The sequence below is a fragment of the Drosophila grimshawi genome, unplaced genomic scaffold (assembly GCF_018153295.1).
Source record: "Drosophila grimshawi isolate 15287-2541.00 unplaced genomic scaffold, ASM1815329v1 contig_44, whole genome shotgun sequence".
NCBI lineage: Eukaryota > Metazoa > Arthropoda > Insecta > Diptera > Drosophilidae > Drosophila > Drosophila grimshawi.
Genome location: NW_025063240.1, coordinates 4,504,109 through 4,528,253, shown reverse-complemented (window position 1 = coordinate 4,528,253; position 24,145 = coordinate 4,504,109). Strand labels below are relative to the sequence as shown.

The window sequence follows — 24,145 nt, the reverse complement described above, 5'->3', positions numbered from 1 at the left end:
ATGGTTTTAATATTATGTATATTTGATTTGAAATTAAAGAAAGCAACCAAACCCATTAGCCAACCGTATCTGCAACCATGAAAAGAGAACTAAATTTACAGACTTGCTGCACCTGCTTACAGCTTGCTGCGTGCACCCTTTGCCTTGATGTCCAGGAAGGGCATTGCAATGGGATACAATTCTTTGCAGGATTTGAAAGCAAGAATATCGCTTATTGGCTTATGACGTTCCATGCTGGTGACTGTGCTGTCGTCCTCCTCACTGGTCGGCGCATTCGGATCTTTTAGTGTGGATACAATGTGCACGGATAAAACTCTTCGCTCATCGCCATCGTTTGCTATGAATTTCTGTAATTAAAATTGAGCAGTTGAGGCATGGAATTCAAGTTACTGAAAGAAGTTACACACCTTGAAGTAGTCAACAAAATCAGATTTGTTAATTTTGCGTAGTATTGCAACTTCGGCCTCTTCGCGTTCGAAATGATAGGTTTGCATAGCAATTTCACCATAGAATGTGCTAAACTGTTGGAAAATGGTCTTCGGTTTCTCCAACTTTTTCACAATTAACGCTTCCTTGTGGCGCGCGAACTCATCCAACGGCATGTCCTCAATTATTTGCTAAAAAAAAAGAAAGTGAAATATTTAAGAAATGATTTTTATTTCTTTGTGAATCTCAACAGCTTACCAAATAGGTCTGCAAAAAGTTCTCAATGCGATCTTCGATAAATGATGGATGCTTCGCAGATTGAACGATGATGCGAAAACCATTAGCACCATTCATTTTGCGAACTCCACTGAAGACGATATAGCCGAGTTGCTCCTTTGTGCGTAGACAATCGTAGCAGGGCTCCGACAGCACTTGCGACACCAAGTTAACCATAATATTTGTGTAATCCGTTTGAGCGCCACATTGCATATAGAGCTGTGTGCAGGAGCTCTTATGATAGTCATTCTCCTTCTCAAACAGATAACTATCACCTGTTGCCGACAAGAAAAAGCAAAATCAATGTGTTTGATTTAATATTATTAATTTATACTAACCAGCTAACAACTTGTATTCGCGCTTTTTGAGCATCTGGCGGGCAAGAATTGGTAGTTTTGTGGCATTCGTTGCCTCCAATCGCTTGTTGACGCGACCAGCGATATCAGTTGCCTGCTGCTTGGTGACATTGCCAAAAATGAAGCACTCGGTATGCAGACGTTGGAAGAATTCCTTGGCAAAGTTCAGCACACGATCGTAGGAAACAACTAAAAATGGTATTTGAATTAATATTATGGTTGTAGTAGGTGATATGTGATAAGAGACTACTACTCACGTTCCATAGCATCTAAAAGCTCCACGTTAGCCCAGGCATTCTCCGTTAGCAGCAGAGCCAGATAATAGATGGAATGTTGGTAGGGCTGTTCCGCTTTAAAATTCTTAAGTGATCTTATGTACTCCTCCTTGAGTATATCGAAACGCTTCTCATCTATGCTGAAGTCAAACAAGTGATCCAATAGCTTCTCTAGCAGAACAACCTGCTTGTCACTAAAACCGCGTATGGTAAACTGAAAACAAAATTATTTATTTCAATTGCCAATGAGTTTCTTAAGCGTCAACCTACATCGATGCCGCATGGCTTGGTGTTGACACTAAGCTTGAGACTAGCCAGCTCTGCGTCATATAAATATTCGTTGAGCTGATCCTTCAGCAGCATGACCATCATGTGGTTCAAATTACAATTGAGGGGATCCAAATAAGCAATGGGATTGGACATGTCGAAGGTCATGCAGGCTTTGGGCTTGTTAAATTGATTGTCCTGCTTATGCCAGACTCGTAGAATGGACGTGTCCAATATAATTGTGGGATGAATCGGAGCATCAGCGGGCACATCGGCAATATCAAAGTTGCTTGGTATAAAACTGTTTGGCAGTGACAGTTTCAGATTCTCATTCATTTTGCAGTTTTCCCAGCTCTGTAATTCATTGGAAATTAACACATAAGTACATATTGCCTCTGGTTCAACATACCTGAATTGTCTCCTTCGGTATACGCTCCAGACCATATTTAGTTTTATAATATGGCTCGGACTGATCGGTTGACTGTTCAAAGCTCTGACTGACCAGGGAAATGCGACTCTTGGAAGGCACTAGTTCGTCCAATAGCTTGGAGACCAATTCTGGACGCCACTCGTTGCTCATGTATGGTGCAATTAGCACTTCTTCCAGTGGAAATATCTGCATCGATGACACTGCATGTGTGACCAAGCTCTCTGGTTGCTCCTTCTCCTTGAAACGGAAACGCATTTCGTTTAGCTTAACGCACTCATCAAAGATCCATTTCTTAGGTCCTTCCTTGCGCAACAAGCATAAATATTGGAATATTATTTTAACAATATCGTCGACATGCGCCAAGCCATCCTGTGTCAGATCCACTGCTATATCAAAGAAACCAAAGCCATTCTGGATATTCTGGTGCCCAGCCATAAGACTACAAGACAAACATATATCATTAAAAGATAAAGAGAAATTTAAATTGACTTACTCGTTGCACCAGCCAAGTCTGCGCAGCTCGGACAAGATGCTGCCTTTGCCTTCATGGCCAATGAGATGAGTTAAATAATTGTCCGGCTGCAATAAATATTAATCATAATCTTAATCTGTTAAATTTATAATCTGCATAACTTACGCCGGATTTGTAGTACTGTGTCAGATCGTCGGTAGTAAAACTGATCGTTAGAGAGCGTATGTCCTTGATGGGCACGATCTTAAGTTTCTGACCATACTGATCATCTGCATATGGATGCCGCGGCCAGTCTGGCACCTTCACATTCTTATTTTCGATCTCCGAGAACTTTGCAATGATCATTTCCTCCAGTTCATCCAAGGATTCTGAGCAATGGATATTTTTAAGTAATTTAGCCACTGTAAAGTGATTTGATGCAACCGCAAACCTTTTCCTATAACGGCCAGGCACATAATATTTGCTGAATACCAATATTTGTGAAACTGCAAAAGCTCATCACGGACATCAATGCCCTTAGACTTGGGTATCTCGGAGAGGGTGGCCTTATTACCGCTGCCAAACTTGCTGTAGGCATGATCCGATTTGGACAAGTGTCGATGTACTTGCTTGATACGCCACTGATCGCTCGATAAATTCTTCTCATGCTCCGAATTCACCTGAAATCATTGTGATTAATCATAAGTACAATAAATGACATCACCATCTTTCTCCACTCACAGCGTTGATTTCTCGTTCGGTTGCACTGGGCGTAAATAGCGGCGCAATAAAGAACTGCGCAAAACGATCAAGTGCACCTTCCAGCTTGTCGGGGGCAACTTGAAAATGGTATTTCGTCATGAGCGGATATGTGGCCGCATTGCTGCTGCCGCCACTCTGCGAGAGGTATGTGGTATAGCCATTCTCATGCGGATACTTCTCGGTGCCCAGAAACAGCATGTGCTCGCAAAAGTGAGCCAATCCTGGCAGGTTTTCTGGGTCGGACATGTGCCTGCAAATAAAAAATAAATCAAATCATATAATAAGATCGTTCCAAAGTAATATTATCAAAATCTTACCCAACTTGCACAGAAAGTGCAGCAGCTGACACATCCGTGCTTGGATCCGAAATCAGTAATACCTTAAGACCATTTTCCAGTTGCAAGCCACGATAATCGCGCGTGTCTTGTTGCGATTTTTCAATATTTTTTATGCTGCAGGGAATCCAATAAAAATAATGCATTAAATTTTTAATTTGCAAAAATAAATAAGTGATGTACCGTATAATTGGCTCCATTTGTTCGGTCTTCGGCTGCACTTTTTGGCTGCTGCTTAATGTCATTTTCGGTTTTGCTGAAGTCGAGAGCAATCTGTATCCAGTTAAAATGTTAGGGCAATACTTTCCGCTACTACTGTTAAAGTAACAGAAACAAGTTTTATTATGTTGATTATTAACTATTTGTTTAGTCGTACTGTCGATTGAGAACAGCTGTTACTGCTACGGCAAAAATCGATTTGCGTCTGGAAAAAGTTAAACACGTTCGCCCGACAAACATAGGAACGATGTGGCTGCTTCTGCAGAAATTGAAAAGCCAAAAATATGAATGGACATGAATTGTACAAAAAAACTAAAAATACAAATAAAACCTCAATTAGTAAGCTTGTCTGCTTCTTTTTTTTTTGTCTATTTTCTTTTTACCAGAAATGCGTTTAAGTGTTCTTCGTTTCGCAACAATACAATATCAAAACATATGTTGTAGGGCTGTCACCTTTTTATGATAGCTTATGCGATACTTTTGCGAATATTCTGGTTGTGCTTGGTTTAAATTAAAACTAAATGTAGCATTTACACACTTAGTGTCGTAAAAAAATAAATTAAAATATATATTATAAATTTGAATACAGAAATTAACAATAAAATCAACACATCTATGACAGGTTCAGAAAATATTAATTTCAGTCTTGGCCTTTGTATTTCCACTTCCAATGTTAATAGGTGTGGCAACGCCACTCGGTTTATGTTTTCAACATGTTCAACACTGTCAGATTCACTTATCGACAGAAGCATATCGACTGTAGTGCACGATTATTGTAACAGTTGTAACTGCATTTTATTATTTAACAAATAATAATCCTATGCACTATTCAATGTGGTGCTCAAAGTTTTAACATAATAAAATCGGATAGATTTCAGTCGCAGCGTTGAGAAATGTGAAGTGTCGCAGCTCGTGTATTGAATCGTATTTGCAATGGTGCAAATATAAATTGCAAATTGTTGTAAATTTCGCCAGTAAGTGAGTGTGAGTGTGCGTGTGTGATAAGTGCAACACGCAAATAAAGAACATACAGAGAGTGGGATAGAGAGTGCATAGCACGCAAAACACAAATAAAGAGGCAACTGTAAAGGTACATAATTTAATTCCTTATTCTTATACAAATAAGAAAAACATACAAAGGCAGCAATCATAATTAATGCTAATTGAAAATTAAGTAAACATAAATATGTGAACGCAATAAATATGAAAAACAATTTTGGCAGTAGAGTTTACAAATTGAATGTGCTTTAAGGTAAAGGTTATAATATAAAAATGACGAGAATTTATTATAAGAATTTAAAACGATTTCGTGTCGCAAAATATAGTGTTTGCCTCTGCCTCTGCATAAGAGCTCGATTCTTTTATTCGAAAATATCGCTGACGCTGTTATTGGTTCGACCTAAGTCTGAGGCACGGTGGCCTGTAGGCGGCGGCCGCACCGCATTTCTCATGGAATGAGAAAATCAATAAGCTTACTAATGGGACATCCACATCTGAGGTGCCGGTCGTTCCTTCGCAGGAACGGTCATTAATATTATTGCGGCCTGTTTAATTTACTGCACTTACATTAGCAGACACACACACACACATATGCATATACAGCTATGCAGTTATGGGTGCATTGAGGTTTTGAGAAAGAGAAAAAAGAGTATTAACAATTAATACAGATGTAAATGCAAACACACACACAGAGACAAACATGCATGTAAGCTTGTAATAGCAAGAGAAAGGGAAAGTGAAAAGCGCAGATGAAATCACAATAAGCAGACATTTATGTTTACAGTTAGCTTATACTATATATGGATGAAACTATATATGAAAATGAATAAATCTGTAGTGCGTCTCAAATGCATGCAAAATAAAACTGAACGTTCAACATACAAAGAAACTAAGAGAAAAACTGATTTTTAAATACCCTCGCTATATTTTTTTGTTCGTACAATGAAATTGATTTATTTATTTATTGGTTGGGCCATATGAAAATTGTTGTTTGTTCTTGAGATAACATGTGTAGCTAAATCAAATAAAATTTTTTTAATTTAGATGTTTAGCAAAGCAATTTTCTAATCAAGCTTATTAATAATTGATTCAACAAAGCGAAATCGTAAGGATATTCTATTCAGGATATTCATATTCTGCGTACCAACTAAAAGCACCCTATTTGTACCCTTAAAACACAACAGGGTATTTTAAGTGCGAATTTCGCTCGAGATTTGATTGAAGATATTTTTATTTCTGTTTCAATTGAGCTCAATTAGACTCTAAAAATGCTTCGCTCTCGTGTTATTTTTTTAACAACGCAACGGGGTTGTTTTTCTCTTTGTTGCTTTGTTGCTGGTGGCTCATTGACTTGTTTTCCTTTTACTTTCATTGCTCAGTGTCGTCTTGAGGCAGTAGCCAACGCAATATTGTAACTTGTGCATACGAACATTCAAGTGCAACTAATAAAATATATTTGTATATTTATAAGCAATAAAATAGTCTTTTAGTTACAGATTGGTGAAGGCTAAGTAATTTAATGGTCATAAATAAATTATATATTTAAACCATACCTGAGTAATTATTAATCATTTATTCATAAATTTCGCAGATTTCCCCTTGCACAGTGCTGGAGTTGCATGCCGAAAATGGATAACGAGCAGCCACATCAGGAGTTGGTCAAGTGCGTCCTTGTTGGTGACACTGCCGTGGGAAAGACGCGACTGATTTGCGCTAGGGCTTGCAACAAGCATGTGTCACTGTCGCAACTGCTGTCCACACACGTGCCTACCGTGTGGGCGATCGATCAGTATCGTATTTACAAAGACGCAAGTGACAAAAACATTCGACAGCAAATACAATTCCTCGATTTTTACACATAGATTGTGCCTTGATTTTGCATTGCAGGTCCTGGAGCGCTCTTGGGAAGTGGTCGATGGGGTCAATGTTTCGTTGCGTTTGTGGGACACATTCGGGGATCACGACAAGGATCGTCGCTTTGCCTACGGCAGGTAAATTATTCAATATTCTATTTTGTTTGTTACTCGAAATATAACTTAATGATACTTTTCCTTTGCGTAGATCTGATGTCGTTCTGTTGTGCTTCTCCATTGCGAGCCCGATCTCGCTGCGCAATTGCAAAGCAATGTGGTATCCGGAGATCCGTCGCTTCTGTCCCGATGTGCCCGTCGTGCTCGTCGGCTGCAAAAATGACTTGCGATACATGTACCGCGATGAGAACTATTTATCCTACTTTGGTGAAAAGGGCACATTTGTACGGTATGGTTCACTTAAGCCGCATACATTTGCTTAAACTGACCAAGAGTAATTTTAATTTGCAGAGCTGCGCTGAAGAGCGACCTGGTCATGCCGGATGAGGCGCGTGCCGTTGCCAAGGAGCTGGGCGTTAGCTACTACGAGACCAGTGTCTTCACATACTTTGGCGTCAATGAGGTGTTTGAGAATGCCATTCGATCGTCGCTCATTGCTCGCCGACAGCAGCGCTTCTGGATGACGAACCTGAAAAAGGTGCAGAAGCCGTTGCTACAGGCACCATTCCGGCCACCGAAGCCGCCACCACCCGAGGTTACCGTTGTTGTTGGGCACTATCGTCAGGATATTTACAATATGTTCCTCTCACAAGCCTACGCCGATCTGATTTTGGTCGTTGGCGGAACCAAGTTTGCGGTACACAGATTTATGCTTGCCGCCGCATCCAACATTTTTCAGCGCATCCTGAACACTGAACTCAGTGACATGGGTGGCCGCAGCAGCAGTGAGTCGAGCATGGTCAGTTCAACGTTTGGCGAGGCGACCATAGCCGATTTCAATGACGACACAGAATATCTCATACGCTACGAATCACGCACACAACGGTAAAAGTTCAATTAAAATAACCCCCGATCATTACCTACCTCTCTTAACTATTTTATAATTGATAACAGTATGTGGGAACATCTAAAGCGACGATCCAGCTATCAAGCTTTGCCACTGGTGGAGTCAAAGCGTTCCACTGATTTACACAAAGAGCTACATCATCCGGTACTGCAGAGTTTGCGTTTGGTCCAGATGGAAAATCAACGCGGCGTCAGCGCTATTCAAACAATCGTTACGCTAAGCAAACTTATCTCACCCCAGGCACTTCATCAATGCCTCAGATTCATTTACACTGGCACCATTGACAAGGAATGCAGTAATCTGCAGGTAAATTTTGCTTACAATCACTTGTAATTGTCATGAGCTAATTTATATTGTATATTGTGCACTCAGGAAATACGAGAAGCTGCCGACTTTTTAGAACTGCCGCAATTAACCACGTTACTTTCTAGGCCACAAAGCGTCATGGACAGTCCCAGTGATGAACCAAATCCCCACATTTGTCTTGTAAGTTGCTAATTGACAATCAGCTTATGCAGCTCAAATGTATAATTAAACTTTTTACAGCGCATAAAAGAGAGCATGGAAAGGCATTGCATTGGAGACGGTTGCTTCAGCGATGTAACCTTTGAGCTGGACGATGGTCTGATGAAGGTAATGATTTGAATTCAATTTCTTTAAAATAAGGCATAGAAAATTATACATATTATTATTATTGAAATATTAAAGGCACATCGGGCTGTTCTGGTTGGTCGCTGTGATGTGATGCGCGCCATGCTTTTGGGCGATTTTCGTGAGGCACACTCCAATGTGGTAAGACAGTTCAAAATTATAACCTCATTAATGAAAAATAAGATTCAATGAGTATTTTACAGATTGTTTTCCCCGGCGTTACCATTTATACATTCCATAAGCTGCTGTGCTATTTGTACACTGATCAAATTCCGCCCATCTCAGCGGTTAAATGCCTCAATTTGCTGGAATTGGCCAACCGTTTGTGCCTGCCGCGTCTAATCAATCTGATTGAGTGTCGCGTTATTGAAGATCTCACAATAATTTCACAAAACGAAACCAATGAAACGGTGGATCATTGTCTAACGTTGCTGGAAACCGTCAAGGTCCGTTTGTTCTTATATGCAACATATGTAATAAGTGCTAACAATACATTTTCAACAGTTGCACAATGCCCATCAGCTGGCCGAGTGGTGTATGTCGTATCTGTGCGTCAATTACAATGTTATCTGTAAGTTTTCACTCAAGGGCTTGAAAGCACTGCATCAGGATAATCAAGAGTATTTGCGCGAGCATCGCTGGCCACCGGTTTGGTATTTAAAGGACTACGACTACTATCAGCGCTGCATGAATGAGCTAAACAAGGAGCTGAAGTTGAAGAGCGCACGTCGCGATTTCCCGAGCGATGACGAGGGTTGCCTATGCTTCACGGGAGGTAAGTGTCATCATCATCACATCATTCACACATGCCACATGTATACACCAGACTAGCAATCATTACTCGACATCGGCGAGCCCTGCCACTTGATGACCCGACATATGTTCCAGAGTCCTACTAATTGTTAGCATTCTTTCAATTATTGCCATTTGGAATATGTTCCAGAGATAAGAAAAGGAAAGCGCTCGATAAATTTAGTGTTTTGGGTGCTTGGCTGGCGGTTTGTATTTGTTATATACCCGATTATATTTGTTGTATATATATCGGTCACATGCACCACACGATCGAAACCATCATCACAGTTATTAACATGCAATATTTCGACAAAGTGTTCTCTTGCTGGCTGCTAGGTAAATCAAAGCGGAGCGATGTCGTCAACGCCAGCAATCCTAATGGTGAGAGCAGCGGCACAACGGCCGAGAATCAAATATTCAATAGCACGGCCAACTCAATGAACCACATCGATCTGGAGGCTGAAATCGATCTGAATCTCTGACACCCAGCCCTAGGGCATGGCAGGTGGGTAATCCATAAAGCAATCATATCAATGTTCTTATGGAATAATATAATTAACTGCTTCTCAGGTCACTACGGTTTATTGTGATTCTGCCCGTCCTGATTTGCTTCATCTGTACAATTTTAAGTATTCTGATACTTTTCCAAATCCACACATAACGATCCCCGTGTGGCAAACGTTTGGTTTGGTGGCGTCTGCTGTTTCTCACATCTCACATAGCGGAGGAGGTCTGCCCAGGGACACATTAGCATTCATTAAATTGCTTTTCTGATTTGCTTCAAATATGCCTAACCTTAGTGCAATATATACATACATACATCTATTTTTTACATACTTAGTATGTACATAGTTTGTATAAGCTGTATGTATGTAACATTTATGTACTATTTGTGCGCACTTTAAATGCAGAAATAATTAATGAACTGTATGTTAAGCAAAATCATGTGTATACTTATACTTATGTATTTAAATTTTAAATTCCAATTTAGGGAAACATTTGTCTAGCCATAGATATTAAGCAACCAAATATGACCTAAGGACGCATTTTGTACAAAATTAAATAGAGTAAAGCAATTATAAATTTAAAAAAATATATATAAATCATAGAAAACTAGAACATGTACCATTTATTAAAAACAAAAACACTTTCAAAAATATATATGTAATCCAATTGCTTTTACACCGACTCTAATGTTTTATGGCTAGACTGAGAGATTGTGCCATCTTCAACATCCAGATCATTTAGCATGGCAATCAAATCTTTATCCTCTATAACAAGCTCTGGCTTATTGTTATTGTTTGTAACAACATTCATTGGTTTTGTCGTTTCTTTGCCGCCCATCAGTTTGTGTAGCTCTATTTCTAGCTCTTCCTCATCGTTGGTGGCTACGTCGGCAGTGCTATTCGACATAACATCTTGAATTTCCCGATGCTGATCCATGGTCTCGCGCACGTCCGCCAGTACTTCATCGACGTTGTCGTACTTGAGACCCGAATTGTTAAGAACCTTCTGCAACATCTTTGTGCCAGTTTTGTAAGCGTCTAGGACGACACCACTGTGCTGTGCTTCATCCACATTTGACAACAATGTTTCTATGTTGTGCAGCGCAATACTACGTCTCTCTGTTTAAATATAATTATTAAAATATAATAAGGAAATAGTCTGTGTCCTGTCTTGTACCATGATTTTTTTCCAGCAAACGCTTTTTTCGCAGGTATGTTTTGGCCAATTGCCGTTTGTTTTCTTTAACATATTGGAGCGCCTTATTCTCGTTGCTCTTGATATCCTCTTCAATGCCCTCCAGTTGTTTCAGCAGATTAGCCTGTGTCATCTCCAGGTCATGCATCGCATGATCTGCTTCCGTAATAATTAGACTGTCATTCTCATTAGCTGAAAACGGAACAAATCGATTACCCTAAAAGTTGTGTGAACTGAGATAATTAAGATACATGCCTGGGATTTTGATGAGGTGAATGCGCCGCATTTGCCTTTCAATCATAACCTCTAAGGCGACTTGCTTGCGTGCCGCATGAAATAGAAGGCACAAATCCAAGAAGTCAACATGGATGTGCATTTCACATGCTTCACACAGCGACATAAAGGCTTCAAAGTGCAGCAATTTTCCACGATTTTTCAGCAATACCTTCTCTTCCATTTCATGGCATATGCTCTGTTTGGAATAGACAGAATGTGATTATTATTCAGGAGAAACGATTGAACTGATAGATTACCTGTAAGACCTCCAGGTGAATCCATTCAACAAGAGAATCAACTCCGGCATCTGGTGTAAAAATGCTATGTTTGAGTTTGAGCCAGCTGCGCGACAAAGGGCGCTTCACAAAACTGTTGACCAGCCAACCCCTCCAGCTGTTCATTGGATCTTCTTCGTATTCAGTGCGCAGGCGTATCATTTTTTGTTGCTCCATTTGGGTCAGTACCGCGTCCAGGCATGCGGGAATTTGCTCGCCCCGCTTGAACTGCAATTGCAGTTCTCGCAAACTGATGTTCGCTTTGCCCATAAATGTGCAATATTGTTTAATCAGATCCATCCAGAAATACATCTTTGAGTCGTATGTTTCTTCATTCAAATGCCGCGGATGAAAGCTTGCGAATAGCAATTTTATCTTGGTGTTATCCTTCCAATTTGGTGGAAACTTAAATTTCCTGATTTCATTATTTGCATTCATTTTATCATTTGTTGTACTCATTATTTCACAATTGTTCGTATTGCAAATAGCATATACCAAGAAAATTTGATTTGAATAAGCACCTGTCCTTTTTATACTTCAATTCTTTCTTTCATTTTGTTTTTGTTTATGTTATGCGTTGTTATTTTGCATTATTAGGCAAACAAATATCGATATAAAGCGACCTATGAGCATTAATCGATAGTACATTTGGTATTTATATCACGGACTAGAATACTAATCGATGTGCTTAATGGTCTCATCTCTAGTCTGGTCCAGAAAACAAAGCAAACAGCTGTTTTGATTTAATGTAAAGAAGAAGACGACGAGCAAGGCCACTAGATTTAGATATTTTTCGTAATTGTTGTAAAGTTTCAATTGCAAAGTGCGAAGTTTACCAATCAGAATACAACAGTTATCGAATTCAGATGTCGATTTGCCATTAACACCATCAAGTTATCAAATTTCAGGCGGCAAAACAGATTGTAAACAAAACAAAAACACATTTCTGTGATTCTGTGTTCCCAATGCCAATGCCAACCGAAAAAGCGGAACGTTCTCTCCCGACACTCTACCAAAAATAGGGAGTCATCTTACACACAGGTGTAAGGAACTAAGGTGCAGAGAGAGAGAAGAGGTCCCCAATTCCATTAAACTTCCTCCAAATTCCACTTCGATTCCACTCTATCACAACAACAATCAATCGACAACTGCTGCTTTCTGTGGCTGACTCACGTTTTCAGTGGCTTAACTTGTTATCAGGAGGATAAACAACATAAACCGCGCCGTTTGCCGGTATTTAACTGTTAGTGAATCGCAAGCAGCTGTGGTTTTTAGTGCCTCAACTTCAACATGCAAGATGATGAAATTGTATTTTGCCATCAGCTGGGCAGAGGTAAGTTTGTAATCTTCATTTCATGTTTGGAATAGCTAAAATCCAAATAGTGTTGTTTGTATACAATAGAGAAGAGTATCAAAGCTTCGACGTGATCGTTTTCTATTTCGATGTGTCCTATATTTATTAGGTACACTACAATCTTGAAAGCTTATTTTGACTTTTCTGTTTCTGTTTCAAGCGCCACTTTTTCTGTTTTTGATTTGTGCTTTTTCTTTTGTCTCATTTCGCCCATTCACTCGTTCGCTCTCCCCCTCCACATTGTATACAAAGTACATTTGGAACATGATTTTATACGAACACGAACGGACAAATGTATGCACTATATTTGTGTGTTTGATTGTATGTATGTGTGTGAGCAGGGAAAGCAACAATATGCGCTTGGCTTGGAAATAATAATAATAGCTTGAAGGGCAATCAGAGCCGCAAGCAAGCACTTGGATGCTGTCTTATTTACCAACTAAATCAATTTTGCTTAGTTATACGTTGTCGAGTTTGGTTAACTCAAGCTTGTGTCAAGGGTGTTGCTCGTTTGTTTTAAAGTCGCATTAAAGTTCACCTTTGGTCGTTTGTTTTGTTGTTGTTGTTTTTATTTGAGACATTTGCTTTCGCAATGCTCAAGTTCGGCTTTTGCTTTTCGATGTCTCCTCATTAATATACTTATGCATGTGTGTACAAATTTAACACGGACTTGTGTCTGTATATATATATATATATCGACGTGTGCGTGTATGTATGTGTGCTCATACATTAGTGCAAGCGCGACGATTGTGACGTCGACGCCAGCTCGGCTGTTGTAGCTGCTGCTGCTGTTGCTGCGGCTGCTGCTGCTGCTGTCGGCGTTGCCGCACCGTTTTTTTTAACGAAGTGACAATGAAATTTCATTCAAACACGTTTCACGCCTTCGATCGGTCGTTCAAACGGATTGCGATCCATTCCATTCCCGACGCGTTTCGTGTTTTCTTCTACTCGAAACAACAACAATAAGTCTGATCGTTTTCAGATCACTTATAAGCATAACAAGTTGCAATGTAAATACACAAATACATAAGTAGTAGTTATTACAGCGACAGGTGCGAGAATAACTGCTAACAAAGGCTGCTAATTTATTAAGGTATTCAAATAGCTTTAAAATGAAAGTGCCCGCGCGCGACTCCAAATATTCGTTTAACTTGAAAATATTCAAATTACATAACGACAAAAAAATAGCAGCAACGCCAACAACCCAACCACACACCAATTCAGCGAATACCCAAATGATCTCGGCTAAACGAAATTCATGGCGCGCTTCGTGGCGTGCCGCAATTGGGGTCGGTAAAAGAAACAAATCCGTCAACAATACCTCCAGTAACAGCATCAGCAACAACCACAACAATATCAATGACAGCAATCTGATACGATCAACCACGAACGGTGAAAATTGGCCAAATGAATCGTGCAATAATCAATCCCATCTGATGGATCCCGCCAAACACATTCCGAATAGTGATGATTTGATGTGTAAGTAGGCCATCCATTCAAAGTGGAAAAATTTTATATAGAACACGAACCATTAAGCTGAATCTGATCTGATCTATAACAAAGTACAATTGTGCTTGTACCAAAAAGTGATAAGAACAACAGCAGATAACTAAATCAACGAAAATAACTTTCAAATCAGGAGTGAAATGCAGAATGTTTTATTTGTCTACCAAAGATAACAAAATCTAAATCATAATTAAAGTCCATATTCAACTGTAAGTAAAGTAACAGAATTGACTGGAAAGAATTCATCGAAACAACTCAATTGGTATTCAATTTATGTGCCACAAATTTTCGCAATGTGGCAACCTTGCAATCGTCTAGATGATAATGGAGAAATTAAAGCAGTCTCTCTCTCTCTCTCTCTCTCTCTCTACGTCTACGTGATTAAAAGCAAATGGTACTTGACGAAAATATGTTGTGTACCATCAAACGACGACGATAACTACGTTTTTCGATAAGTGTACCAAGTTTTCATTTGTATAAGTTATCACACTCACACTCCAATCCACATCCTCTTAATAAATATTAATAATAATCAAAATCCATTTCCGATTGGCCTCATATCCGCTATTTGCCTGGTCAAAAGTTCGGAACAATTTTGTGCATCAAAACATGGGCAAAGGTGATAGATAAAAATAAAAGGAAGATTCATTGATCTCGTCAAGCAATAATAAACGGTAAACTGTTTATTTTGCGACTGTTTGTAATTTAAACATGTTGAGAGATGAATGAATGAATTGAGTCATTTGTAACTGGTTTTTAGAGCGTATTTGTAAGTGTTCGTTTTTTCTGATTAGATATTAGTGTGTTTATTTTTATGACTTGCCAGCCAATGCTTTAGTGTAACCAATTGGGAGGCCAGCGGTCATTTAAGAAATTTGTTCGCTGGCGATAAAGCGGAGTCTAAGGCTAGATAAGCAGCCGACATTGTTATCGCTACCGCTCTCTTTTTTCTCTTGCTCCCTCTCTCTCTCTTTCGCTCTCTTGCACATGTTGTTAGCAGTTCGATTTTGGCCCGCATGCATTTATACGGAATATATATAATCTTACAGTTCGCCGTCGAAGCTAATAACTATAACAAATAACGTGTTGTGCGCCTACCCGTCGAAATTAAACAAAATGTTTCCGCTTCTCATTTCTATGCACTAAACAACCAACCATCCATTACAATCGCGAATATTGGTGAATATTAGCTAATACAATGACTGAAACACTGGACTTCTTATCGATCTTTGATCTGATTATTAAAAGTGGTACGTGCTCGTGCCATATATATATATAGTCGCAAATACTATATACACTCAATATATCGGGCGAATAAAATCATGTTAGCATATGTTATTTAACTAAGAATCTGTATTGAAAAAGAAAAACACTCAACAGCAATAAGACTTATTCATTATTTTAATGGAACTGACAGTAAATACAGTAGATCCCAAGGAAATCATCGGTTGAGGATAATACGAATAATCGGTCAAAATTTAACCTTAGTTACGATTGTAGTATTCCTAGAAGCGTAATTTTCGACATTTAGGAGATAACTATTCATTCTTGTTTAGTTCTTAACAGAGTTCATAGATTAGATTAACACACAAAAGAGTGAATGTGCTCAAAGACGCAATTTCATTGTTAGGTGTAGAAGGGTCTTTAATCTTTACCACCTGGAAGACTGATAATATAATATAACATTACTTGTAGGGATGGTATTCACATCAGTATCTGCTAGTAGATTATCTGTACTCTGAATTTAATTATTTTTGCTTGTCAATTTCAGTTTTCAATAGAATTCGTACTTACCAAAATGGTTTGTTTGCTTAAATTTTGACACAACAATTTCGACTTTCAAAATTCAAGAACAATAGAAATATCAGAATGTAAATTAGAATGCAGCCACGCAATGCTGCACCCATATATGTGTTAGTGAATAGAAAGTGGTTTTCGCCACTGGGATTATGTCATTACCGTTCGATTTGTAGATGTGGGTACACAGTATGCTCTATAGCTTTTCCATAATGTAAAACGTATATTATTCAGTTGACCAATTATATGATGCGCACTTTCAATTATTACAGCGATGCCATGGTTTGGCATGGATATCGGCGGAACACTTACGAAATTGGTATACTTCGAGCCAAAGGATATAACGCCCGATGAGCAGGATTGCGAGGCGGGGATATTACGTAATATCCGACGATATCTAACCAAAAATTCGGCATATGGCAAGACCGGACATCGCGACACGCACTTGCAGGTGAGCCTCGATTTAATAATGTACATTTATTAAATGATATTCATATTGATGATTTACTATATAAGCTCAAACAGAAATCAAACAGAAATCTGTAACCGATTTGATTTGTTTCGCCTGGCGTCGTTTGTTTCATTTTAAATGACTATATATGTATATGTATTTGAATGAAATGAATATATATATATATATATATATATTTTTTTTTTTTTTTCAATCATTATCTTGTATTATTATCTTCTAAGTAATGACATCGGGCGTGATTTACGTTGTGCGCATCCAGCACACTCAGTGAAAGATCATATTCAGGTCGAATATGATTCGATAGTTAGATTTTGCACTACCTAATGCATTAATGTAGCGACCTGTAGATCTGAGCGAACGTAGCAGACATTCTCGTGATCGTCTATTTTATTTCCGCTTATTACATTTGTAATCTGTTAGATTCACTTTGATTTCAATCAATGATTTTTTTAAAGAATTCACCTCACTTACGTCAAACCAAATCGAAAGATCGTATTGCAATCGATAGCAATATGATTAAGTATAAAACTTTGACAGTTTATATTTATTTGAAAGACAGTTTGGATAAATGTCTTTTGACAAAGATATTAAGAATTGAATTGTTATCTGTTGTTGTTGTGCATGTTCACCTGAGAAAAGTACTCAGCCACAATCTAATCCCATAAAGAGCGCAATGACATCGGCAAGGTATCTAATTAAGATTGACGTCGAATGGGGTATCAAGCGATTGGTGCATGCCCAACAAATTGTCGAGCAGCGTCCCTACGACATGGAGTCGTGGTCACTGATGTTGCGCGAGGCACAAACGCGTCCCGTTAACGAGGTGCGCACTCTGTACGAGTCCTTGGTGAATGTGTTTCCCACGACGGCACGCTACTGGACGGTCTACATTGAGATGGAAATGCGAAGCGGTTTCTATGAGCGGGTCGAGAAACTCTTCCAGCGTTGCCTGGTCAAAATACTCAACATTGATCTGTGGAAACTGTACCTGACCTATCTGCGAGATACCAAAGCCGGCCTCAGCATGCACAAGGAGAAGATGTCTCAGGTGTATGATTTCGCCCTTAAAAGGATTGGCATGGATTTGCACTCGTTGAACATTTGGCAGGACTACATCCATTTCTTGCACGGCGTTGAGGCCATTGGCAACTATGCGGTGAATCAAAAGATTAACGACATTCGGCGTGTCTACCAAAAGGTGATTGTCACACCCATTGTCGGCATTGAGCTTCTGTGGAAGGATTATATTGCCTTCGAGCAGAACATCAATCCCCTCGATGCGGAAAAGGTCAGTTTGGAGCGTTCCAAGGATCATATGAATGCACGTCGCGTCGCCAAGGAATTGACGCATCTCACAAAGGGCCTCAATTGCAATCTGCCCGCTGTGCCGCCAACGCTGGCCAAAGCGGAGACCAAACAGATTGAGCTGTGGAAGCGTTTCATTGCCTATGAGAAATCGAATCCATTGCGCACCGAGGATACGGCACTGGTCACGCATCGCGTCATGTTCGCCATCGAGCAATGCCTGCTGGTTCTCACCCATCATCCGGCCGTGTGGCATCAGGCATCCAAATTTCTGGAGACAAGTGCCGGCGCTCTCGCCGAGAAGGGCGATCTGCTGGCGGCGAAAATCTTTGCCAATGAATGCGCCAACATATTGGAGCGCTCTATCAATGGTGTACTGTATCGGAATGCGTTGCTGCATTTCGTCTATGCGGACTTCGAGGAGGGTCGTCTCAAGTACGACAAGGTGCACAGCATCTACAACAAATTGCTCGCACAGCCGGACATTGATCCCACCCTGGTCTACGTCCAGTACATGAAGTTCATCCGTCGCACCAAGGGCATCAAGTCGGCGCGTGCCATTTTCAAGCAGGCACGCAAGGATGTACGCTCCAGCTACCACATCTTTGTAACGGCCGCTCTAATGGAGTACTACTGTTCCAAGGACAAGGAGATTGCGTTCCGCATCTTTGAGATGGGCCTCGAGCGTTACGGCGACAATCCCGATTACGTCCTATGCTATATTGATTATCTATCACATTTAAATGAGGACAACAACACACGCATGCTCTTCGAGCGCGTCCTCAGCTCCGGCTGCCTAACACCGCCAAGGAGCGTGGAGATATGGAATCGCTTCCTTGACTTTGAGTCCAACATCGGTGATCTGTCTAGCATCCTGAAAGTGCAGCGCCGACGGAATGCAGTCTTTGGACGTCTTAATGAGTACAAGGGCAAGGAGACGGCACTGCTGGTGGAACGCTACAAGTTCCTCGACATGTATCCCTGCAACGGCATCGTGCTCAAGTCCATTGGCTATGCGAGCCCTGTCGACGGCGATGCCAAGGATAAGGGGGATGCGACACAGTCGTTGGCTCGACCGGATTTCACACAGATGATACCATTCAAGCCGTGCACCCTTGCCATGTCCGGCGACCATCCGCTGGTGTACGGCATCTTTCCTCAGCCACCCGGCTTGGCCGCACTTTGCGCAGCCCTGCCGCCGCCAAACTGCTATCGCGGACCATTTGTCAGCGTAGAGCTGCTCTTCGACATCTTCATGCGTCTCAATCTGCCGGAGTCGGCACCCCAGCCGAATGGCGACAACGATCTGACGCCAAAGATTTTCGACTTTGCCCAATCAGTGCACTGGATTGTGGACACCTGCACAAATACGGCAGTGCGAGAGCGTCGTCTGCTGCCCACCGGCGATGACAGCGATGATGAACTGCAGCCAACGGCGCCACCCCCAAACGATGTCTATCGGCTGCGACAACTCAAGAGATTTGCCACATGCAAATAGTTTTGCATAAGCAAACTGCCCAAAAGCGCAAAAAATATTGTATAAATATAATAGCAACAATGGAGCATAGATCAGTTCATAAATATGCATGCCGTGCCCAATAATTAATAAATAAATGAAACCAGTTGTATAAATATTTAGATACTAAGATAGTTGCTTTTTGGAATGAACCCAAGTTTAAATATTAATAATATTCTATTATGAGAGAAATTACAATATTCAAAAGCACACATTAACCACTTCTTAGTTTGAGTTGGCTGTATAAAGGCCAAGTGCACATCACTATGCGGTACTCAAATCGTATGCGAGACGTTGACGATAAGTTTACATAGAGCATTCATTGACTTTTGACTTCCGGGTGTTGCCTTTTCCCGAACACGCTTTTTATTTTAAATGGTTAATGGCATATTTGCCTCGCCAATTACTTTTGCACTTTGGGAACTAGAACTTGTCTATAAACTTTGAGTATGCAATTTATTGTTGTGTAATAAAATAATGTAAGTCTATTTGGCAAGTGCATTTTTAAGCAAACCAGTAAAGTCTAGTAAAACCTCGGGCGAAGTTCTATTTACATGTTAATGATGTTTAAATTGTTACCAAGTCTGTGAAGTCCGACTTACTATTTACATAAATGTGCTAATAGCTAACAGCTGTGCTAAATTTGTTGTAAATAATCACAACTATATTCAGCCGTTAAATCAAAATGAATGCGTCTTTTTTTGTTTTGCAGATGGATAATGTTGAGATCAGAAAGCGAAGAGGATCTCTACATTTTATACGCTTCCAGACAACAGACATGGGCAACTTTCTATCGCTGGCCAAGCAGAAGGGAATGGCGGAGCTGGTGACCACTGTGTGTGCCACCGGCGGTGGTGCGTTCAAATTCGAGAAGGATTTCCGTGATCAGGTGAATATGAAGCTGGCCAAGTTCGATGAGCTGGACACGCTCATCAAGGGCATACTCTTTGCCGATATGCACAATTTTACGGAATGCTACTACTATGAGAATGCGCGAGAGATTATGTAAGTCAGTAAGGATATTGCTCTCTGAACTATGTTGAATTAAATTTCCCCTTTTTTGTAACTTGCAGGAAGAGCGAGAAGCGTGCCTTTAACTTTTCGCAGCCGTTTCCCTTTATACTGGTGAATGTTGGTTCAGGTGTATCCATTCTGGCTGTATACGGACCGGACAACTATAAACGCATTTCGGGCACCAGGTAATATCGATCTGTACATAACTGTTTTATGTGACCACGTAGAGCTCATGTTTGCTTATAGCTTGGGCGGTGGGACATTCCTGGGTTTGTGTTGCCTTCTCACCGGCTGCACAACGTTCGAGGAGGCCATTCAATTGGCCACCAAGGGTGACAATCGCAAAGTGGACAAACTGGTCAAGGACATCTATGGTGGTGACTACAATCGGTTCAGCTTGCCCGGTGACTTAGTGGCGTCCAGGTAGAAACAACTCTCACTTATATCATACATTTAGTTATATGTTTTTTGCATTTTGTTTTAAGCTTCGGTCAGATGCATATAAACGACAAACGCCATTCGGTGTCCAGAGAGGATCTGGCCAATGCCACGCTTGTCACAATCACCAACAATATTGGCTCAATAGCGCGAATGTGCGCATTGAATGAAAAGATCGATAGGGTAAGAAGTTATGAATTTAATTTAATTGTAATCGAACTTAATCGTTTATATTTCATGTTTAGGTCGTCTTTGTGGGCAACTTTCTGCGAGTGAATCCCATTTCGATGAAATTGCTTGCATACGCCATGGAGTTCTGGTCAAATGGCACTATGAAGGGTTTGTTCCTGGAGCATGAAGGTTACTTTGGCGCCTTGGGCTGCCTGCTTCAGTTCAATGGCGAACTGGCTGCCGCTCTCAACGAGGGCATCGATCATCCACAACAGCCAGACACAGATACACTCACTCACTCCCAAATACACTCTGCAGCGGAGCCGTCCACAGACGAATGTCCAGCCGAAGCGGACAAGCCAAATGATAACACAAATCCTACAACCAGATAGTCGTTTACATCATACGCTTCAGTAAATCAACTGTATCATATACGTAATGCATCGGGAACCGGACGAAGCCAAAATATGGAATGATAATAGATGTATTCGGGTGCATTTCCGCGATAATTTGCATTACATTTTTTTCTTGGATTAAGTTTACACATGTAGAGGATGCACAAATTGTAAATGTATGGAATTAAACAACAAAAAAAAAACATTTAAAAAAAGAAGAAAAATGGATTAAGTGCCTGTTAAAACGCAACAAAATTAAGGCTTCAATGTATGCTAAATAATTGTTACTTAATTGCAACACACAACTTGATGCCAAATGTCAGCACGTTACAGTTGTTATTATTGGATTCCTATTCAATTTTGTTGTTTTCCAATAATGTAAGCACATGTATAGATATAAAAAAGTATTACTAATACTTTAATTGGCCGTTCGACTGTGCGATTGTAATTTGTACTCTCTTAAACTATATAAATTACATATGAAATAGTTCAGATGTTCAGAGAATATATATCCTACTTTCCGTAGCTATTCGGTTAGAATTCAAATATTGCACACACACAATACACATAAATAACTGCATGAAATACAAATAGTTAAAATACATATGCGCATTATAATATATGCACTTTTACATCTATAAGTTTTTACCTTTTGGGACAAATGTATGTTTTCGGTGGCACTCCTACGGCTTCTTTGTTTGTTTAGCATAAGTTTTGTGGTCTATTATTGTAAGATTTTACCTTGTCGACTATTTCAATAAGATGGTCAATTCAATTTGTACATCGAAACTATTTTGATTGGATTTAAAACAGCCGCATGTCAAATGCAAATAAATCTATTATCTTAATCAGCTGGGTATAAGAACAGATATTTAATTGCTGGTCATAAAGTAATTTATAAATAAAGCTCAATATTTGAATGAAGAAGTTTAATGCATATGTAAAATCAAATGCTAACAAATTGAATTAACAACTCATTTAATGATCAATATTGGCAATCTAATTATCAACATCCTTAATCTTTGTTGCATGCACGCAAATTATTCATTACAAATTTGTTTTATCTTTGGAGTTCATAGAAATTGCTGTAATCCCTTTGGACGCTGTAGCTGGTTGTGAAGTCGAACACACGTAAATTGTGATCAGTTGCGATAAACATATACTGACTGTCGCAGGCAAGGCTATAAACGGGCGAGCCCCTGTAGGATTGACGTGTGCGTCCCGGAAAATACAATTGTATGTATTTCCTGGGCACGCGAATGTCGTACAGATTAACTCGATTGTGATGCTTTGTGCCGCACAGCACTCCGTAGAGGCCATCGTACTCCAGACAGTAGATAGACGAGTCGAAAGGATCCTCCCAAATTGAGACATCACGATCCGTGCGCCGATCGAACATGCGGAATGTGGTATCGAAGTTGGCAGTGAATAGAACATGATCATCTTTTATTTTGAGGTCGTATATGGAAATGCTGTTCGAGTTAAAAACCAACTCCTCCCCACTGTTCCAAAGAGAATCCAGAATAGAATAACAAGCTTAAGCAATCTTGCACAGTTGCCTTACCTCTCCACATGAATGGCACGCAATGCTCTGCGTCCTTTGTCCGTATATAGACCGCCGTAGAGCCACTGGGAATCGGCGCTGAGTTTCGTTGATTTGAACGAATGCTGTAGCTGCATGAACAGATCAAAGTGTGTCAGTCCAAACTCCTTAGAGCGTTTCCATAGCTTGCAGCAAGTGTCTGTGCTGGTCACAAAGACGTCGTCCACAAAGTCAACGCAATACAGATATTCCCTGGCACGATGCATGGGCTGCTCCGTGATGCCATCCGCATCGCTCACAAAGCATGTGCCACAGACTCGACCCGCGAAAATGGTGTCGTGCTTCTTGACGAAATCTGAGATATCGGATATGGTGGGTGTGCTGATCTCCTCGTCGTAGCGACGCTGCAGTGCCTCGGCACCAGCCCGAAGATATTTACGCAAATAGTTCGCATGCGTTATGTACAAAGCGTCAGAGTCCAGGCACAACTTGGAGGCGAACATCTGGGCATGGTGGTAATAATGTCGCTCCACATATGCACCCTTAAGCCAATTACGCGCCACTTGCAAGCGCCGAAAGTAGGTCAGCTGTGTTGGATTTCTAAAAATAAACCCAATTGTTAAATATACATATATAAATATATACAATTGTTTACTTACCTATTCTCGACACATGGTCTATTCCTATGTCCACAAAGAAGCAGATCCTTTGTCATGGCATAGAAGATGTTTTGATCGATAACAGTGCCAATATAGTTGTTAGCCTGGCACAAGATGACAAGCTCAGATTCCGACAAATATTTAAAAATTCGCAAAAGGCAGTCAATGTTTAGGTCGGTAAGCTTCATTTTGATCGTTTAAATCGTTATCACCAGGATTAACAGATGCTGTTAGAAAGTGCCTAAATTTTAATGCACATGGAGTGGGTGTACAGATGGTGGTTTTCCCTTCTACGAACATTCTTTAAACAGAAATAGCCTAAATAATTCGTAAATACGTTTTGATAGAAATTCACGTTTTTCATAAAAGAAAAACTCAATTGCTTCTTCTTCCTTCGGCAGAATAGTAAGTCAACGAAATCGAATAGCGAAATTTTATATTCGATGATAGTTTAATTAAAATTTTAATAAATAAACCGATCTAAAAACTTAAAATGACTAAATAAATAATATCAATTAAAGGGCATTGTTAAATTCCCTCGGTGCAAATACAATCGATTCGATATATATCAGTGTGATCGCACAATCGATAGTCGTATTATAATTGA

The 24,145-nt window shown here is 40.1% G+C and overlaps 6 protein-coding genes across 12 annotated transcripts; 3 read left to right on the top strand and 3 right to left on the bottom strand.

The window, feature by feature from the left end:
- Position 1: 1 nt before the first annotated feature.
- Positions 2-4,058, bottom strand: LOC6557764 (insulin-degrading enzyme). Of its 2 annotated transcripts, none has more exons than XM_032735346.2 (14): positions 3,955-4,058; positions 3,762-3,893; positions 3,561-3,695; positions 3,223-3,493; positions 2,933-3,161; positions 2,668-2,870; positions 2,524-2,609; positions 2,010-2,469; positions 1,604-1,954; positions 1,316-1,547; positions 1,041-1,247; positions 685-977; positions 408-617; positions 2-347 (listed from the first exon to the last, which is right to left on the bottom strand). In XM_032735346.2, exons 1-14 carry the CDS (start codon positions 4,035-4,037, stop codon positions 117-119), a joined length of 3,123 nt encoding a protein of 1,040 aa, XP_032591237.1. In that variant the 5' UTR covers positions 4,038-4,058; the 3' UTR covers positions 2-116. The 2 variants fall into 2 exon arrangements, with proteins under 2 accessions (XP_032591237.1, XP_001985274.2); XM_001985238.3 differs by having other exon boundaries at positions 3,762-3,890; positions 3,955-4,056.
- A 478-nt stretch (positions 4,059-4,536) lies between these two features.
- LOC6557750 (rho-related BTB domain-containing protein 1) lies at positions 4,537-10,038 on the top strand. Of its 2 annotated transcripts, none has more exons than XM_001985239.3 (13): positions 4,537-4,887; positions 6,388-6,604; positions 6,684-6,787; positions 6,858-7,055; positions 7,118-7,651; positions 7,721-7,979; positions 8,046-8,159; positions 8,220-8,306; positions 8,382-8,465; positions 8,528-8,770; positions 8,829-9,099; positions 9,432-9,621; positions 9,687-10,038. In XM_001985239.3, exons 2-12 carry the CDS (start codon positions 6,416-6,418, stop codon positions 9,596-9,598), a joined length of 2,250 nt encoding a protein of 749 aa, XP_001985275.2. In that variant the 5' UTR covers positions 4,537-4,887; positions 6,388-6,415; the 3' UTR covers positions 9,599-9,621; positions 9,687-10,038. The 2 variants fall into 2 exon arrangements, with proteins under 2 accessions (XP_001985275.2, XP_032594397.1); XM_032738506.2 differs by having other exon boundaries at positions 4,550-4,887; positions 9,453-9,621.
- A 146-nt stretch (positions 10,039-10,184) lies between these two features.
- LOC6557742 (charged multivesicular body protein 7) lies at positions 10,185-11,962 on the bottom strand. Its single transcript, XM_001985240.3, has 4 exons — positions 11,351-11,962; positions 11,073-11,289; positions 10,800-11,009; positions 10,185-10,741 (listed from the first exon to the last, which is right to left on the bottom strand). Exons 1-4 carry the CDS (start codon positions 11,825-11,827, stop codon positions 10,296-10,298), a joined length of 1,350 nt encoding a protein of 449 aa, XP_001985276.2. The 5' UTR covers positions 11,828-11,962; the 3' UTR covers positions 10,185-10,295.
- Positions 11,963-12,073: 111 nt separating this feature from the next.
- LOC6557737 (pantothenate kinase 3) lies at positions 12,074-22,184 on the top strand. Of its 5 annotated transcripts, none has more exons than XM_032738526.2 (8): positions 12,114-12,701; positions 15,419-15,478; positions 16,298-16,476; positions 20,031-20,323; positions 20,392-20,517; positions 20,579-20,755; positions 20,818-20,953; positions 21,016-22,184. In XM_032738526.2, the coding sequence occupies exons 1-8, from the start codon at positions 12,659-12,661 to the stop codon at positions 21,331-21,333; spliced, it is 1,332 nt and encodes a 443-aa protein (XP_032594417.1). In that variant the 5' UTR covers positions 12,114-12,658; the 3' UTR covers positions 21,334-22,184. The 5 variants fall into 5 exon arrangements, with proteins under 5 accessions (XP_032594430.1, XP_032594417.1, XP_001985277.1 ...); XM_032738519.2 differs by lacking the exon at positions 12,114-12,701 and adding an exon at positions 13,626-14,201; XM_032738539.2 differs by lacking the exon at positions 15,419-15,478 and having other exon boundaries at positions 12,074-12,701.
- LOC116805603 (protein suppressor of forked-like) lies at positions 17,086-19,487 on the top strand. Its single transcript, XM_032738512.2, has one exon. It carries the CDS (start codon positions 17,171-17,173, stop codon positions 19,298-19,300), a length of 2,130 nt encoding a protein of 709 aa, XP_032594403.1. The 5' UTR covers positions 17,086-17,170; the 3' UTR covers positions 19,301-19,487.
- LOC6557730 (F-box/WD repeat-containing protein 4) lies at positions 22,167-24,036 on the bottom strand. The gene is made up of 3 exons (XM_001985242.3): positions 23,539-24,036; positions 22,901-23,479; positions 22,167-22,838 (listed from the first exon to the last, which is right to left on the bottom strand). The coding sequence occupies exons 1-3, from the start codon at positions 23,724-23,726 to the stop codon at positions 22,397-22,399; spliced, it is 1,209 nt and encodes a 402-aa protein (XP_001985278.1). The 5' UTR covers positions 23,727-24,036; the 3' UTR covers positions 22,167-22,396.
- Between the last annotated feature and the right edge of the window lie 109 nt (positions 24,037-24,145).